This window comes from Perca flavescens, chromosome 2 (assembly GCF_004354835.1).
Source record: "Perca flavescens isolate YP-PL-M2 chromosome 2, PFLA_1.0, whole genome shotgun sequence".
NCBI lineage: Eukaryota > Metazoa > Chordata > Actinopteri > Perciformes > Percidae > Perca > Perca flavescens.
In genome coordinates this window covers 18,701,530-18,720,057 of record NC_041332.1, presented here as the reverse complement: position 1 = coordinate 18,720,057, position 18,528 = coordinate 18,701,530, and the positions used below count along the sequence as shown (strand labels likewise).

The window sequence follows — 18,528 nt, the reverse complement described above, 5'->3', positions numbered from 1 at the left end:
AGGTTTTAAGCTTTGAGAGTTAATTTATCTTTACAGTATTACTCCACCATTCTAGTAAATTAAACTGTTTTTTCACTTGTAGCACACTGCAGAATGAGAAGAAACTTCATTCATAGGATGTAGCTTACTCTACCAAAAATCATACCATGATAGAACACCTGTCATTATGCCATGCTGTTGGAATTAAAGGTTTTACTGGGCTGTCTTAAAAGGTCCTATGACATTTGCTTTTTGGATGCTTTTATATAGACCTTAGTGGTCCCCTAATACTGTATCTGAAGTCTCTTTCCCGAAATTCAGCGTTGGTGCAGAATTACAGCCACTAGAGCCAGTCCCACAATGAGCTTTCTTAGTATGTACCATTTCTGTGACTGTAGCTATTGAGGAAGAGAGGGGAGGGGTGTGGCCTTGACCAACTGCCACTGCCACTTTGCCATGATGTCTCTCTCTTTCTCACGGGTGGGCCGAATTCTCTGAGCAGGCAAAGCAGAGAAAGGGGAGATAATCTTCCTCCTTATGACCTCATAAGGAGCAAGATTCCAGATCGGCCCATCTGAGCTTTCATTTTCTCAAAAGGCAGAGCAGGATACCCAGGGCTCGGTTTACACCTATCGCCATTTCTAGCCACTGGGGGACCATAGGCAGGCTGGGGGAACGCATATTGAAATTTTCATGCCATGGGACCTTTAAGAATCTTAATGGTCTATCACCAAATAAAAGGTAAAAACGCCTTTTTAAAATGAGGAGGTTCTCTCTTTTCTCCTTCAGTTCAACTATTGTACCTTCTGAACACCATCAGCTTTATCATTTGATGTGGCTGCAACCAGACGATGGAGGTGAAGGGCAGAAAATCTGGTCCCTGCGTGAATCCATTCATGCAAGTTAAACATAAAATGATACAATGCTGTGTACCACATGGTAAGTATAGTAGTGTTCTATGCTGTTCCGTATTTATGGAGCACGTTGAAAGTCATTACCTAGCTAAATACATCAAGGCCGTTGGGAATGAATACATTTTTTAAACAATTGTAATTTGTGATTCCACATCCACTGAAGCCCAAGCATGGAGCCACACACACACACACATTGTATGCCCCCTTCCTCCTGAAATGTTCTTGAAACATGACTACACAGAAGAGATGTCCTAATGATTAGATGTAGTTCTGTTTTAATGACGATACAGATAAACAAGTGTTAACATTATTAAGCTTACCTATTTCATCTAAGCTAACCTTTAAGATAAACCCATTAGTAAAGATGCCAAGTAACGTTAGCCAGCTAACGTAGATTAATTTAACATCAACAGCGTTGTTGTCACAGCTAATGTTTGCTAACCTGCAAGGATTATGGGTTGTCCTTCTATGCTGCTTCGTAGGTTAGCGTGAGTTACATTCAGGTAAAAATAAAATAAAGTGCAATAAAAAAAAAGACAGAATGCGAGTTGAACATTTTTATATCACACAAGACACATGCGACAGTGTCCAGCGGCACCATCAGCAGATGTTAGCCTGCTAGCCAAGCAGGCTATCTTGCTAACGTTTCCGAGCGGCGCAAGACGGGGTTTAAATTTGCTTACCTGTCAACCGCAGCTTTACTGGGCCATTTCTCCTAACTCCTTGGCTAGACATCCCCCTTTGTGTTCCAGCTTGATGAAAATTCCCAAAAGGCGTCTAATTCATGTGTCAGCGTACGAGTCTCAAAATGGTATCTCCCAAACAATCCCTCTGCTAGCTTGTGGTATCACCATAGCAAATCACACTGGCTGTGGGGTAGCGTTATCATAATAACGTCGCTGGAATAACACTCTCACTTGAGCCCCTTTTCCGTAAAAAAATGCAAATAACTGATTACGTCCCCAAATGCCGGTCACGCCGCGAGCCACGGGTACTCCTACAAATCAAGTGGACGACTTGCCCTCCATCCAGACAGGCGTCTACTCTGCCCGTGCAGCTTGAACTGAAGTTGGTCGTGATGATGAGTACTGCAGGCAGGCTAGCAGAGCCAGGGAGAGACATAGGAGCACATCCGGTAAGATCTTTCAAAATAAAAACACTATCCGACATGTTCTCTATTTTGTTACGTTGTGAGCTAATTGTGCATCGAGGCAGCTTTAGAAAAGGGGTATCTTTCATACACGCCATTGAAACACAATGTCATATATCATCAATATTATTCAAATCACGTTTACCTGGTTAGTGATATAAAGCATGTGATAATTTTACTTAAAACTTAAAATCCGTCTTTAACCGATTTTAATCTGGATAGTTTGACACAGTTTATGTAGCTAGACAGCTCCTGCGAATAGTTAAATAGTAGAGCGGTTTCAATTTCTACACTAAATACGTGCACTCTGGAGTGATACTACTCACTAAGAGTTGAATCACTGAAGATCGAGGTAATTGTAGAAGTGAGCATCAAAGCTTTTGGGGGGCTCATTTATTCATTATAAAAAATAACTGACAGCCACAATTTCGGAAGCCAATTAGTATACATATCTTCACACGTGAAATGTAATGATACTGGGGGGCAAAATTCAAGTCACAAACTTTCATAAACTATCACAAGGCCGGTTTACACGTCGGGCCACATTCAACCAATAAGCAGAATTCGATTTTCCCTGGAGGGCACATACTGTCGATGCAGGTCTACAGTGAAGAAAATGACATTTAGCCTCCAGTCTGGTTCTGCTCCTTCCTGAACCCCCTGAGCCATCATGGCTATATAGTGTAATATACTATGAACACACTGAAACAGATTTCATTCATATTGTCAATTGTCTACAATGTACAATAGACACAACAGGGTCCTTATAACATGTAGGTTTACAACCCTATGCTCACAACCAACACGTAAAAAGAATAACCACAGTGTCACCTAGTGGTGACAGACACAGAATCACCTCCCACTCCCTATTTCTCATAGGAAATAATTCTTAACACCTCGTTCTTAACCACAGAATAAAAATCAGGCACACTTCCCAGTTCATGGCTTGCTTATACCTTAAACATCAATCACGAAAAAAAAAACGTATGCATGAGTAACATGTATTTACAAATATTTATTTAAAACAGGAAGATGTTCGTTGTACTGTCACATACAACGATAAAATGTCTAAAAAAAAATACAAAAATATCAACAAGGTACGAATTTTCTTATTTCTTGTTACAGAGAGAAAAGCTGGACATGTTAAAACTGGAATGTGCTTTGGTCTTCAGGGATCTGGAAAGTATAGCTGTCTGCAGTAGCTTCAGGAACCACAGACTCATCATCATTCTGAAAGACAAGAGGGACAGGAGGAGAGAAGCATTAGAGCATTAACCAAGTCTTAGCATGTTTTTTTTGGGATAATTTCATGTATTGATATAGATTCTGTGAACTAGGACCATTTCTGTCAGCCAAGAAAGGGTCTGTTGTGAACTGAGATCATGAGACTGAGATCAACAGATCATGTAAGCAACAGTTTTTTTTTAATTTATTTTGAAAGCCTTTGATCAATGATTTTTACCAGGAAAAGCAAAACACACATTAAACATTAAAATAAGCCTTATACTGAAGGTGGCCTCGCAGAAACCAGCCAACATCAAGCTCAGGCTACTGTATTACTGCGTCACACCCCACATTTACTGTATTCTTTGGCAACGGTAAGAAGTGACAAGTAACCACACGAGTGACGCCACCCCTGCCAGCTCTGTCAAGACTGTAGCCATTTAATATGTGAATGAGTCATACAAGTCTCTATGGGTGTTGGCAAAGTTAGTGCTGATCATTGTCGTCATCTCTTAAATTCTCTGAATGGTCCATTTCACCTACTGGAATAATTTATCAAAATGTAGCAATGCTTTCTGCATGGCTAGTCTGAAGGCACTCCTGTTTCAGTAGCATTTACCTCTTCAGAGAAGAATCTGTCTATGATGTTGAGAGAGGACTTGTAGACAGCTTCGTTGTCATGGGACTGCAGTGCCTCAATCTTGTCCAAACCACCCAACTCCTCAATCATTAGGCACAGTTTCTCAATTTCACCAGTTTTGTATGCCATCTGTTGAGAAAGGGAAAAAATAAATAAAAACTGTGAGACTAATAGTTCCCTCACCAAGAGATGAACCTGTGACCATCCATTTTAATCTGTCAAGAATCCATCTGCACCATTCAGACTATAATGTGATGAGATTAAATTCTGCAAATCTTCATGTTTTCTAATCTCAGAAACCCACAGTGTTAATCTCTATTTCCTCAGGACCTAAAAAACAGTCTGCTGGCAGAATTCCCCCATTGTGGGATTAATACAGAATTTTGAATTACCTATAACTAAATCAAGTATAAAATTGTGTGCATGTTGATTTACACACACATGCACGCCTGAAATGCTGCCCTGGAGGAAATGTGTACAATGTATTACATATAAATGTAAAACGCATACACTGAGATGTATAAAATCTACTTGAAACATGGCACACACTGTTAATTGCAGCTGTAAACAACTCCAATGCAAATATTTCAAAAAGCTCTTGGCAATATACCTGTAAAATATTGTAGATTGCATCCAGGATGACCAAGATGATTTTGCTGTCTTTGGCTGTCAGCAGATTAAGCAGAGGCGCCAGAACATTGCATTGGACCAGGTAGGCCACTTGCTCCACCGTTCCACCACTGGTATAATTGGTGACAGCCCACACTGCCTCCTTCTGAGCCTTGTAGTCTCCCTAAACAGAAATCTGATGTTTATGGCCAGAGAAAAAGTATAGAAATAAACTAGAGATACTAAAGATATAGTTAATGGGCCTATATGAATAAACATGAAATCATCATATATTAGTAAATCAGAAAATCTGTTTATTTGTTCATAAAATAAGAAAACTAAGCATAATCAGCAGCAGGGGAGCCAAGAAGTTGGGGAACAGGCAAGTGACTGGGCTGGTCAGGTTATATTAAGTTACAGAAAAGACGATAACATTTTTTTTTTTTTTTTTTTAACCATCAAATCAAAGTATGAATAAATAATCTTATTTTCCTTGCGATTCTGTTCTTGATAAATGTATGCATGTAACCATAGATATATGGAATACTCTAAGACTGGTCTCAAAACTAGAGTTGGAGCCCTTGTGCTTCCCTTTGGCCATCTACTGTTCAGGAGAGGGTGATGGGTAAATAAAGAAAAAAAAAATGTCCCCACACTGATCAATAGAATATAACTTGACTTTTCATGGATTAATACATCTCATTTGGATTATTGTAACAATTTGGCTATAATTTCTGTCTGCTCCTGTGATCTGACCTGTTGGAGGATCTCCACCAGCATTGGCATCAGGCCTGCAGTGATAACCTCCTGGATCTGGCTGTCCTTGCCAGCAGTGATATTGGACACTGTCCAGGCTGCCTCTTTCTGGATATTGGACTTGTGGTGGCGCAGCAGGCTGGGGAACATGGCCAGAGCACCTGCATTCAGCACACACTGTGTCTGCTCATCTGTCCCAGTCACAATGTTGCCAAGTGACCGCAGGGCCGGAGTCTGGGAGGGGAAGGAGAGCAAGTCAATTATCTGTAGTATTCACAATTTAGGGACTATATGGAAGGGATGATTAGCTGGCTGACACCAGACCCTTCTCAGTTGTAACTGAGAGGGGGTCTGGGAAAGGTTCATTGACAGTTCATTTCCAAAGGGGCGTCACCAACGGACGCCGCTCAAATGCCTCTGGGCGCATTGGATAGTCCAACCAATCAGACCAACGATCCGGGTGTCACTGTGCTTCGGTAGCCGTCATGTTAAATGTAAACAAAAAGCTGCTCGCCGTCGCTGCGCTATTGTCGTCGCGTAAAGCCCGCCTCAACGGTTGTGATTGGTGCCTCAATTTTGGGGACATTGGAAATGGGTTTGAATGGACTCTTCGCCAGACTGACTTGCAGAGCAAATCTCAAATTTACCGGAAGTTCGTCAGGGTTTACCCAGGCTAGGGGATGATGGTGATTACAATGAATTTGATACCTAAATTCCTTGTGTATTGTTGTTACAATTCGACCCATCTATCTGAATGCCACTAACAATGCACGCAACAGCAGAATAAGCTTGGTTTTCTGTTACAATGGTTCACGTCTCTGCACACTTTCATATCAGTAATTCATCCTACATTCGGCCAACATCTGACAGAAAGATTTCCCAGTAGTGCAGGAATGAACAAATAAGAGAAGTAATGAGAACAGAAGTTTAAAAACATGGCCGAGACAGAAAGTGGTTTTCTTCAACTTTGAGGTAAGAAGTAAAATATAAATGAGGTTTTCCACAAAAAAGAAACATAGTATGGGGTGTAAAGAACGTCTTGAAGAGTGCTGGTATGTATAACCATACAATGAGCACTCTTAGAGCCAATGGTACAAGCAATTATAGTAAAGGTGCACCAAAAATTTCAAGACTTATCAAGAATTGATAATTCCTTTGCATATCAATGTTGTACTAACTGAATATGAACACTGTAGACCGTGCACTAACTGCAGTTTCAAATATCACAAATAACAGTAACTTTTGACTTAAACTCAACACCACATACCACAATGGAGAGCTCCCCACAGGCTAGCAGCTGTACCAGGCGGGGCACCAGGCCAGCCTGCACCACCACCTCTATCCTCTCATTGGAGCCATCGGTCAAGTAGGACACGGCCCAACAGGTGTCGGCCAGAATCTCCTTGTCGTCACAGTGCAGGAGACGCACCAGGGCAGGAAGCAGCTGCTGCACCGCCGTCAAAGGAGGTGCCGGGTTCTTGTTCCGACACAGATTGGACAGCGTCCAGGTGACATTGCGCAGGTAGCTAGGCTGGTATGGTGGATTAAGAGCAAAGTGTCATAACATGATAGTTGTCAGAGTGACAGATACTGACAAGACTCAAGTTTATTAAAAGACCTCTCTAAAGAGAGAGCCATCTCCAAACAGAATAAGTTTAATATATTAAATAATATGTAATAAAAATGTAATACATTTTAACATTAGCCCTTTCCAAAACCAAATAACATCAGAGTCTCAGGATATTTATAAATCCATGAAACTGGTCAGTGAATTTAAATAACTGCAACTTAAGTAAATATTTTGCAGAATCATGCAATCTGTACAATGTGAATAACCCCATTAAATGACTGTACTGTCAAATCACTAAATAAAATGTTTCAGGTGCATAAGCAAAGTCAAATTATGGACCACGCTGCTGTGGGTAAAAGGCTTCTCAACTGTGTAATGACTTTTCAACAGGAATAAGTAATAAATAAACAGCTGTGACTGCAACCAAATCATATGGAGGAGGAATGCAGATCTGATTCTAATGTGGTAGGGGTTACCCATGTCCAAAGATGCACATGTACTCCTGACCCCACTAAAAAGGACAGACCAGTCAATTCTGGTTGAGTATTAATTACATTACAGATCTACTGACAGCTTGACTCAGTTGATTTGCCTACACCATGGAAATCTTGCCATTTTAAAGTGTTGAGTGTTGCCAAGAGCCAACAGCTGTCTGTCTCAACTGGACCTAGACAGCCTGGATGTCTATATCTGAATAGAAAAAAACAGGGTAGTGTAGTGCTATGTAAAATGAAAATGTCTCTTAAAACCAGCAGTGCAATATCGTTTGACCGAAACTCACAGGAAACACAGACAGGTCAGGGGCTGCCAGCAGGGCTAGGAGTGGCTGGAGACCACCATGCTTGATCACTAGGTCTCTGTAGTTAGATCCATCACCTAGATTTGGGGGGGAAATAGACATTTACAGTCATGTGCTGTCAGCAGTGCAATCAGAACAGAAAAAAGTACACCGTAACTAAATGAAAACCACAGTCAGATACTACAGTATGCTAGTTACCATGAAAAATGCATAATTTTCTTGAGCATTTCAGAGCTAGCTCTACGCTTTGCCTTTACCGTGATCTATTACCATGTTCTAATACTTTTACTGATTGCGAAAACAACCAGCGCAGATACTCCGATAGATCTCGTATGAATCATGTTTAGACAATTAACTCACTGTGTTAACAACACTTAAAATGTTTAGGACACACCCTTTCACATTAATTCAAAATCCCTCAATATTACAGCCTGTGGAGACCAACAACACATCAAGACAAAGGAAGCACAGTTACATACAACAACAACAACAACAACAACAGATCCTCCCATCACAAAAATCTAGGAAAATATTATACACAACATTGCAGGATGTAGTAATGGAGCAACAGTAGTCAAACAAGTGACTCAAACACATATCACCGTACCTGCGATGTTACCCAGGGCCCAAATGGCCTGCTCGCTAATGTGTGGGTGGGGTGATGTCACCAGGCTGATAAAGGCCGGGATGGCCCCTCCTTCCACTACGGCAGTAGTCTGGTCTGTGGTACCTGAGGCAATGTTGGTCAGGGCCCAAGCTGCCTCAAATTGGATGGGGGGGCATTCAGACAATGCCAGAAAACTAACAAACCTTGGGATGAGGCTGGCAGCAATGATGCTGTCTATAGGTGGGTGCTTTTCTCTGGAGAGGAGCCTCCTATACAATCAGGTAAAAACAGTTGGAGAGTTAATAAAGGGAAGTAACTTCAAGGAAAGTAAAAGTTAACTTATTCCATTGTTAAATGTCATCAGAGTAACAACTAGCTGGCACTGCAGGGGTTATCATGTTTAACAGGTTTGGGAACAAATTGATTTCCTACTCAATAGAAACAAGTCCGCAAAAGAATATGCTTGAAACTGGTGTGATGGACACCTTATCATAATTTAGATCTATAGTAGAAAAAAAGTGTAATGATGAAAGATTGGATAAGAAAAAAATGCAACATGTCACTGGTCCACTGAACCGCACGCAAGCATAAAATGCCATGGTAACACAACGGGAACAAGTTTATTACATCAGCACATCAAAACTCGGCAGTCAACGTTCTTTACAAAATGATTTTACCTGGCTGCCTGCGTGGCCTGCAGCTGATGATCTAGATTCTGGCTGTTAACCCCTTCTACAATCTCCTCCACAGACCATTGCTGAGGAGGCTGTCGAAAAAGAAACAGAAGCAATATACTTATCTGCCCAGTAAACCTGGGTCAAACAGAAGTTAAAAAGAACCCTCAAAATTCATTAAAACATGCTTAGAATAGGGCTGGGCGATATGGAGAAAATCTGATATCACGATATTCTTGACCAAATACCATGATATCGAGATAATATTCTAGGGTTGACAATTGGTGCTTTAATAAATAATCATCAGTAATGTGGATATAATGTCTAAGAGGGGGAAAAGGCAAATAATAGAACAGCTAGAACAGTCTGGTAAATTTAGAAAAATACATCACTCTACTGTAATGCAGCCTTTAAAACCAGTAAAAGACAACACTTATGTCATATCACGATATTACTATATCCAAAATCCAAAAAGACGACATCTAGTCTCATATCACGACATCGATATAATATTGATCTATTGCCCAGCCCTAGCTTAGAATATGTTTAGGTCAGGATTATAGAATCAGGACAATGCAAAAACACTTGACCTATTATTTGCTGGATGTCTTGACTATTGGGTACTGAATGCAAATAATGAAGGAATATTATTTCGGGTTATTATTTATGTTACGAAGCAACATTTCTGTACCTATGACTACCTTCGTATTTTCATCAAAAAAAAGGCAAATATTTATAAGGTGTATTCTATCTTGTGTGTTTAAGGTGTTCTATGCTTTACTGTGAAGCACATTGAATTTGCCTGCGTATGAAATATACTATACAAATAAAATTGACTTGACTTATGGGTACTGGGCAAATTTTACCCAGTACTGCTCGGTGCTAGATGAACACAAATTGGGTTAAAATGACCCAGAGTTTTTGTTTGTAGTTTGCTCCAAGTGACTCATTGGCCAGAGGAGGTTGATGTTGCTCATTCATTGCCAACTAAATTATATAAATCAGATGTTTCAGACATGGAAAACAGCTGTATTTATTTCAGTTACTGTCCCTAGCCAAATCAATTAGCTAGCTAGTGTGCGAAAGGGGCTGTAGAGCTGCTGTCTACCTGTGCGTTGGGATCTTTCTCATGGAGAGGAGAGGTTGGCTCGTCCAGAAGGCTCTCAACGTTTCTCCTCTTCAGGATCTGATCATCCTTCTTTGCTTTTCGTAGCTCCACGTTGACTTCTGCTCTCCTGCGCCGTAGCTCCTGAACAAGTCGATACCCATAAAAAATATGGAACGATTAACTACATAATTCGTGTTCTAGCTAATGCTGGGTGTTACTTGCAGAACTTACATTGGCATCTCTCCCTTTGTTTTTGAACTGGGTGAGTCGAGCTCCGTTGTCGTTGCCAGCTGACATTCCTGACCGTTTAACAAGACAATCGATTCCAGTAACGTTATAGATATTCCCTGTTGAAAGATGATAATTTAAACCAAAACGGAACCACCAACGGCTGCTTTCACTACCTTCTTCTGGTTAACTTTATGTTTTCTAGCTAGCAGGCGGTGAATTAGCTAACGCTAGCCGTTAACTGCCCGCTTGTCTTGAGGCCAAGCCGGTTATCTAACACCATGTGGCCCGTCGCACACGGAGTCTGTCTGCTATACCAACACCCAAAACCCGCTGAAATTCATAAGAACAACGATAATACATTCACATTATAAACTAGTAATGTAACAAACGTTAGATATTTCTTGAAAATGTAAAATTGGCCACACAACATGTGCGACGTGCTTACCTTAGAGCTCTCTTGTAATTTTTACGATACGTGACGTCATTTATATACCGCCCTATTTTTCCGAGTTGTGATTGGTCAGTCGAACTAAAAAAACGCTTCAAACAACAAAGCCGTTGTCAAAGGCAACCGCTGTTAGTATCGCGAGATAAAGCTGCCACATCTTTATGGGCTGGTTGGTTTTCATTGTGGACCATTGCGGCCATTACTGATTTATCTATTGTATCGTGGGTCACATTTTTACTTACATAACAATGTATTATTCAATTTTAGATGCTCAAATACACATCATATTGCTGATTTTGATTCTGTCTTTAATTTTTATAAAGGTTATTTTCCACATATAACTACGTATTGACCCAGTGGCCTAATGGATAAGGCATCAGCCTCCGGAGCTGGGGATTGTGGGTTCGAGTCCCATCTGGGTCGTATTTAGCTCCTTTTCAGGGTTAAAGTATAGGTCGCTTTTCACTATGATTTGGATGATGGAATATATGAATGTCTTGTAAATATTGAAACCATGAATCGTTAACGGCAACAACTCTATTCATCTAGCCAGGAAATTATGGACGACACCAGAGTTAAATGCTGTTAACAGCCACACTTAAACAACGCAGTATGGGCTCCTTGATCTGAGCCTCAACTAGCAATGCCAACGAAGTTAAATACGTAAGAAGAAATACGACATGCAAAGATGAACATGTATGCACACAGTTTAACTCACAAAAACTGCCACTCAGCTGGAAGACATAGTTAAGCACATCATCTCTTTCTTTACTTTTTTATTATAACTAATGCAATTTATTTTAATGGAAATGTTGAAAATGGAAAAATAAGAGCAACTATGTATAAAATGTGGTGCAAAACTGGTTAGGCTCTTTGGTGCCGCCCAGAATCTGCAGATACAGAGACCTCCAAACACTTTTAATGGGTTAAAAGCTATGATAGAGAGGCATTACTGGTGTATTACTCTATACATTGTTTTAAGGAAAGTACTGCATACAGTATTGTACCCTTAAAGGTCCCATGGCATGAACATTTCACTTTATGAGGTTTGTTAACATTAATATGAGTTCCCCCAGCCTGCCTATGGTCCCCCAGTGGCTAGAAATGGTGATAGGTGTAAACCGAGCCCTGGGTATCCTGCTCTGCCTTTGAGAAAATGAAAGCTCAGATGGGCCGATCTGGAATCTTCTCCTTATGAGGTCATAAGGAGCAAGGTTACCTCCCCTTTCTCTGCTTTGCCCGCCCAGAGAATTTGGCCCACCCATGAGAGAGAGACATCATGGCTTTCAAACAAGCAAAGTGGCAGTTGGTCAAGGCCACACCCCCACTCTCCACCTTGCCCATCCCTCTCTCCTCCTCAATAGCTACAGACACAAAAATGGCACATATTAAGGAAAGCTCATTGTGGGACTGGCTCTAGTGGCTGTAATTCTGCACCAAGGCTGAATTTCGGGAAAAAGACTTCAGATACAGTATTAGGGGACCACTAAGGTCTATATAAAAGCATCCAAAGAGCACCATGTCAAGGGACCTTTAAAAAAAGGTTGATCTCATACAGACTTGTGGCTTCCACAAAGGCATAAACCATTGTTTCACAAACTTATAGCTTGTGGTAACTTTACCTTGGATGATTAAGACGTTATCGTTAATGGCAAAATTCTGATTCAGAATATGAATGGGAACCACAGTGTCGAACTCTATAGGTCAGGAAGATGCTAATTTTACAAATGTATTGATTTGCTGTAGTTCCTCATTGTGATCACCAGAGGGCAGCGAACACTCATTGATATTAAATACACTCAGGTACACCGTCACCTCCACCTCTCATCAAGGCGAGCTAATGTTAGTAGACTAGTTGCTATCACTTGCCCTGGAGTGGAGTGCATTTTAAATATGTCCACCTAAGTGTCCCAAAACAAACAAACAAAGCAAGTAAACAATCAGTGCAGACACTTTGGAACATTGTGTTGGACACCAGATACCAGAAGGTGAACCTAGTTCTCTTTGACCTAAAATCCTACTTCGTAAACAACAGAAAATATTTACACAGAACCACATGTAGCCTTTTTATATTGCAAACAACAATGGGAGCCTTTTTAGAATCCATTCATGAATGAAAGGAGTGTCATGTCAAAGTGTTTACTTCTGCGTTAGGGACGTCCCACCATCTCCCTGCCCACCCCATCCCATCTCATTCCTGAGCAGCCTGTATAAAAATCCCAGGATTACCCTCTCTGTAGCAGACTTTAAAGTGTGTCCACACTCAACATCCAGGATGACAGGGATTATTCTGTTTCTCTTGTTTCTAGGGTTTCCTCTTTACAAGACAGAGGAGCATGTTGTCAATGGTGAGTGCACTTTTGTATTTATAGTGTTTTTATGTGTTGGAGAAAACATGATTTTCTTCTACAGACACCCTTCCTCGTTGCTTTACGTGTTTCCTTGTTTTTTTTTTAATGAGGTCTATACATTGTACACAGGTTTAATTTCACATCAGCTTACTCTGTCATGATTTGTTATTTACCGTTCGGCACTAGCTTTGGATCTCACCATTACAATATCCATTACATCAGTGCTATTCTGTTATTTGTCAAAAATATTTAACAAAAACTACAAAAATGACATCCCAAAACAATTACTTAATGTGGTTTAGATAAAATGCTAAGTGAGTAATACTTTACATCAATACTAATTTAGATGGATTTGGGGACTTTTATGATTTGGTTAATTTTAAAATCTAATACATTTGAGCTGTAGATTATTATGCAGTTAGACATATCCAACCCACTTGTGCTAAGGTCGTGTCATAGCCTAGTGTTTATGAAAGTGTCTAGTTCTCACAATGAAAGATAATTATGATCAACCTCCTACTAACACAAACATTTGTCATACTTTGTTAATTAAGCTAAAGAAAGATCCTAAACCCTGAAATATATAATATTTCAGGATTGAGCATCTTTAGCTTCAAGGAACATCCACGGTTATTATGTAAATTAAATTAATCCATTGTTGTCTTACTGGAGGACCAGAGAGGCTTTGATATTACATTGACGTACCATATACAATTGAAGGAAATGTCTGAAGTATAACGTTTTTGTTTGTGTCAACCCAGAGCTGTACACTCTGATAGAAAAGGGTCAGACCAGCTTCGTGGATCCATCTCCGAGCAACCAGACCTGGATGGTGGTTAAAGAACCCTCCCTGCCCATCAACGAGCTCCTAGAGAAGAGCAGCAAGACCGGCGAGTCCAAATTCACCCTCCATCCTCTACCCTCTGCTGTCTGGCCAAAGCACAGTGACCTGGCTCCCATCCCTCGCCACCACGGCCCCCACAACAAGAGCAAAAAAGGCCCCAAGAGCGACCGTCTGGTGGAGCACAACAGCGAGAAAACCAGAGCAGAGGTTGCTGGTCTGCTTCCCAAAACCCCACTGACAGGAGCTACAGCTGCTGCTGCTGCTGCCGCCGCCGCCAACAACAACAACAACAACAACAACCGCACAGTGCAGAAAACCAACCAGGACACCCAGTCCAACATTAGTCCCCCTCAGCAGAGTGAAGCAGAAGGACACCCCAACTCCAGACCCAAGGGTCCACCCCACACACAGCCTCAGGCTCAGCCGCACCAACCGGCCCCTTCCCCGCGCAGAGATCTCCCCAACCGACGGCTGGACCCAGAGGAGAACCGGCCGGGAAAGTCCAGTCTCTATCAGTCAGGTCTCGGTGCAGCGACCCGGAACAGCAGCCGCCCGCCTGTCGTCTTCAACCGGCGCTCCTCCAGCCTGCTTTACCAGTTCGACATCCTGAGGCGAGGTATGGCAGGATTTGTTCTGTCCTAACCTCGGAGGCTGACCTGTGTATTGATAGTCTACTGAGTTGTCCACATATTCAGATTCTTTACATGTTACTGTGTTGCGTTTCAGCTGTATCATTTCTCAAACTCCCCTTTTGGAATTACATATTTCAAAACGATTGAAATGATGTAAGAGTTTAGCCATCTGTGAAAATCTTTGATGCTTAATATCACAGTATTTATCACCAGCAATGACCTTTAAAATATGACATTACACAATCACAGTGACAAATGACTAAAACCAACTACAATATATTTTAGTTTAGTATTAGTTTAGTATTAGTTACTGAATTATATATGATATATGATAATGATATTTATATATAAATATTTATGTAAAACATTTTTCCTGCCAAGTTAAAAGAGGCTTATTATAACATTTGATCACAAAAGGGCCCAAACTACGAAATTAACAAAATGCCTTTAAAATAAAAGGGATAAAAGGGCTCAAATGCCAAATTTGTTGGTGCATCCGGATGGCCAAATGGGGTTTTACATGTTGACCATGTCATTGCAATGTCCCTGGTTTGAGTCCAGCCAGAGACCTTTGTTGAACGTCATCCCTCATCTCTGTCCTACATTTCCTGTCACTCTCCACTGACTCCTTTCTAATAAAGGCTACAAAATACCCCATTAATAACCTAGAAATATAAATGGTTTTACTTCTGTGTAAATGCATCAGTCATAGTAATATGATAGATACTACAAATAGAGAAAAGTTCACTCGGAGAGTGATAATGACAGTGATGATTTGAACCCTTCCACTGGTAGTTAGTGAATATCCCCTGCCACTAATTACAACCACTTCCCTCAAATCTGTCTGTCAGTGTTTCCCTTTGTGTGCAGTGAGGTTGTGATGAAACTGACGCAAAGCCAGAGATAATTGTCCTTAATATTGTAATTAAGATGTTTTTTTTTATCAATTAAGATTAAAATGTAACACGGATGTGATCCCATCACACACACCGCCTCCTCCAGTCCCACGTGGAGGAATGCAACACCTGGGTTTTGTAATGACAAGCTTGTCCTTTTTCTAATGATGCTGGAATGAGAGTCTGGCTCTGTACGGGCTTGGCAGGAGACAGTCTCTCTCTCTCTTTTCTTTTCATCCCTCCATCCTGTCCTCTGCTTCTTCTCCACAGAGTCCGACTTCACACATGATGCCTTTTGCATGAACGAGTGCAGGAAGGAGAAGGAGGAGAGAGAGTATTACTGCTACAGTGAGTTTGGTAAGTACCCAGCAAGAGACAAAGATAGAGTTTGTCAAAGGTAGACAAAACAAAAGTAAAATGTTATGAATTTTCCCGCATTTTGACAAATGTGACAGATGTTTTTCATTCTTTAACAGCTGTCAATGGGATAGTTCACGACATCGATGTGTTGCGTAAAGGCATACGCCTCATTACACTGATGGTGAGCAGTGATGGCTTCTACAAGATGAGTCGTCTCTATGTGACCCCAGACAGCTTTTTTTTCAAAGTTCGCCTTCTGGTCCTGGACACCTACAAGTGCAGCAAGCCCTGCCCTGATATCAAACTCGGTGAGTGTAGCAGGGTCCCTCAGAAGCCTCATAAAACAAAAGGATCGGATGAGAAAATCTGTTTAGTTTAGTAAAAAAAGAATGAAACTGATTTCAGACAGAAGTTAGGGCATATACTGTATGCAGAAGTATCAAAGCCCATTAAGCAGTCTATTACAAGTTTCCACCAAAGTATTCATGTGTGGGATGTGGGAAGATGTGCGAGTTGCATATGCATTATATGCAAAAAGCTATATATTTCTCTTTTTAAGGAAAAGGACTAGCCTATTTGAAGAACAATGAATTGCCTAACATGTATATACAGATACAAAAAATTAGGATTGTTGTGGAACTCAAAATGTTTAAGAGCTATTTTGCTGATTTAAATCCAGCTCTGTGTCATGGCAGTGTGGGTGGTGTGTTTAGATGAATGGTGTTTAGCTTCCCTCTGTGGCGCCAGTGCATGGAGCTCCCAGCAGAGGTTCGCCATGGAGTTTTGGAGCGTTTTTTGGCAGACCTCCGCTGCTCGAGTGCGAGCTCCTTGCACTGGCGCCACAGATGGAAGCCGAACGTTCACAACATTCATCTAAACACACTGCCCACACAAAGAGGACACAGAGCTGATTTAAATCGGCAAAGTACCCCTTTAAAAGTACCGCTATTAGTCTACGCACGTCAGATAATTAGTATTGCCACCCCAAGATTTTCAGTGGCCCCATCTGAACACCCCTATGGCAAATTTACTGGTGCAAACATGGAAATTGCAATTGAACTGTGCACTTTCTCCCAGTCACTTCAACATTTCCCCTGTTTGTTCCCAAGGGACCAGATACATTATAATGGGCCAGATCTACCACAGGAGGCGCCATCTTCCAAGTGACCTCCTGAACCTACTGGGAGGTAAACTGAAGCCCGGAGACGGCCTCCTGCGAAGCAACAACTACGTCAAGAGGTTCAACAAACGGAGGCACCAAAAAGCCCTGGAGGCCACCCGATCCAGGTGTAGGTGAACCAAAGATAAGACTATCGCCCCCTACTGCAGGGGAAGAGACATTGCAGCTTACCTGAACTGATCATAACTAACCCCTCAGTATTGTGCAAGACAGAAGACATTTTGCAGAAGGTATGGATTTATTTTCACACGGACTGCTATGATGTATCCTTATCCTGGTTCATCTTTTTTACTCTGTAAAGTTCCTGAAGTACTGACTTGTGGGTTCTTTGGTACAAACACAAAACACAAGCAGCTTTAATTAAATGGATATTCCACGATCATTTTGTTACGTTTGGGACATCAAACAAGGGTGTCCTCACTATTATTTAAAAAAAAACAACTCCACTCAAACTCCTCATTCATTCGTGACTGGTTCATGAAGTCCCTAAATTAAAAATGTATACAATTTGCTCACTTTTAAAGGGATATTTGGCTCATCTGAAGAACAATTAGCCACAAAATTAGTTTATAGACAGGGTATACTGTATATTATTATCTTGCATCAGCAGTCACATTGGCATGTTACTGTTTTATTCGTGTGCATTTAGCAAGCCTATATTTGTGCTGAGAGAGAAACATAGTTAGATCCAGTCTCTTTATTCCCACTATAATCCAAGCACACATATGAACATGCCTACAGATAAGGTAATTGGTTTAATGTTGTTTTTCTAGCTGGCGCAGTAGTTTTTCTAAGCATGCTCCCATATTAAACAATACCAGAAGACAAACTCTTTTACACAATATTTTTTTCATACAAACATCCTGTTTAAAAAATTAAATAATGGCTATTGGTTAGTGCATTTTAGGATCTGTAGAAACCCTGGATCTCATTTAGCAAAAATCCAACATTTTAATCATGTTGATTCCTTTGATTAATCAATGATGCTTCTAAATTTGTATGAATGCAAAATGTTGTATTGCACCAAATATTGTTTTGTAACATTCAATCCCATGCATGTTGTCACTGTGGTTGTTATTGGTAAGTAGGAAATGCACTATTATTGTAACATGGACCAAAGGGAGGGAATGAAGGGCCTGAAAAAGCAGCGACAAACCCCAGTGGAGGAGGAGGGTGAAAAAGGGAGAGAGAGAGAGCACAGGGACTTTGCTTGTCATGAGAGCAGCTTATTTTTCTAACTTTAATTATGTGTCCACGATGAAATATCTGCCAGAGTAGATTGGGACATCAAAAGGGGCCTTGCTGAATGAGGAAGGGGTGTGTTGTTGTAGGGAATAAGCCATATATCTAATCGCAGGAATCTGATCCTCTCCGCACCTGGACACATGACTCTGGAAAAAGTGCCTCCGTGACAGCTCCTCTTTGGGATGGCTCTTGTTTTCTTGCTTACACACAACCACGTCGTCCTGTGGGAGAGCCAAAGCTCAAAAAAGGGGGGATTTAAAGTATTAAGGCAGGATCAGTGAAAGAGAGAGAGAGAGAGACAAGGGGGCAAG

The 18,528-nt window shown here is 41.1% G+C and overlaps 3 protein-coding genes and 1 non-coding gene across 4 annotated transcripts in view; 2 read left to right on the top strand and 2 right to left on the bottom strand.

The window, feature by feature from the left end:
- Positions 1-2,027, bottom strand: part of LOC114571256 (E3 ubiquitin-protein ligase SMURF2) — a 61,256-nt gene extending 59,229 nt beyond the window's left edge. Inside the window, exon 1 of the mRNA XM_028602130.1 lies at positions 1,577-2,027. Within this exon, the coding sequence (XP_028457931.1) occupies positions 1,577-1,628 (52 nt within the window). The 5' untranslated portion in view covers positions 1,629-2,027. The remainder of the gene's footprint in view (positions 1-1,576) is intronic.
- A 1,011-nt stretch (positions 2,028-3,038) lies between these two features.
- Positions 3,039-10,807, bottom strand: LOC114545987 (importin subunit alpha-1). Its single transcript, XM_028564618.1, has 11 exons — positions 10,707-10,807; positions 10,262-10,377; positions 10,031-10,171; positions 8,926-9,014; positions 8,249-8,517; positions 7,624-7,718; positions 6,540-6,803; positions 5,273-5,506; positions 4,518-4,700; positions 3,887-4,036; positions 3,039-3,273 (listed from the first exon to the last, which is right to left on the bottom strand). The coding sequence occupies exons 2-11, from the start codon at positions 10,325-10,327 to the stop codon at positions 3,187-3,189; spliced, it is 1,578 nt and encodes a 525-aa protein (XP_028420419.1). The 5' UTR covers positions 10,328-10,377; positions 10,707-10,807; the 3' UTR covers positions 3,039-3,186.
- A 252-nt stretch (positions 10,808-11,059) lies between these two features.
- trnar-ccg (transfer RNA arginine (anticodon CCG)) lies at positions 11,060-11,132 on the top strand. Its single transcript has one exon. It is a non-coding gene; the product is annotated as a tRNA-Arg (tRNA).
- A 3,056-nt stretch (positions 11,133-14,188) lies between these two features.
- LOC114545401 (UPF0450 protein C17orf58 homolog) lies at positions 14,189-18,127 on the top strand. The gene is made up of 4 exons (XM_028563676.1): positions 14,189-14,520; positions 15,703-15,789; positions 15,909-16,100; positions 16,902-18,127. Exons 2-4 carry the CDS (start codon positions 15,732-15,734, stop codon positions 17,087-17,089), a joined length of 438 nt encoding a protein of 145 aa, XP_028419477.1. The 5' UTR covers positions 14,189-14,520; positions 15,703-15,731; the 3' UTR covers positions 17,090-18,127.
- The last annotated feature ends 401 nt before the right edge of the window (positions 18,128-18,528 follow it).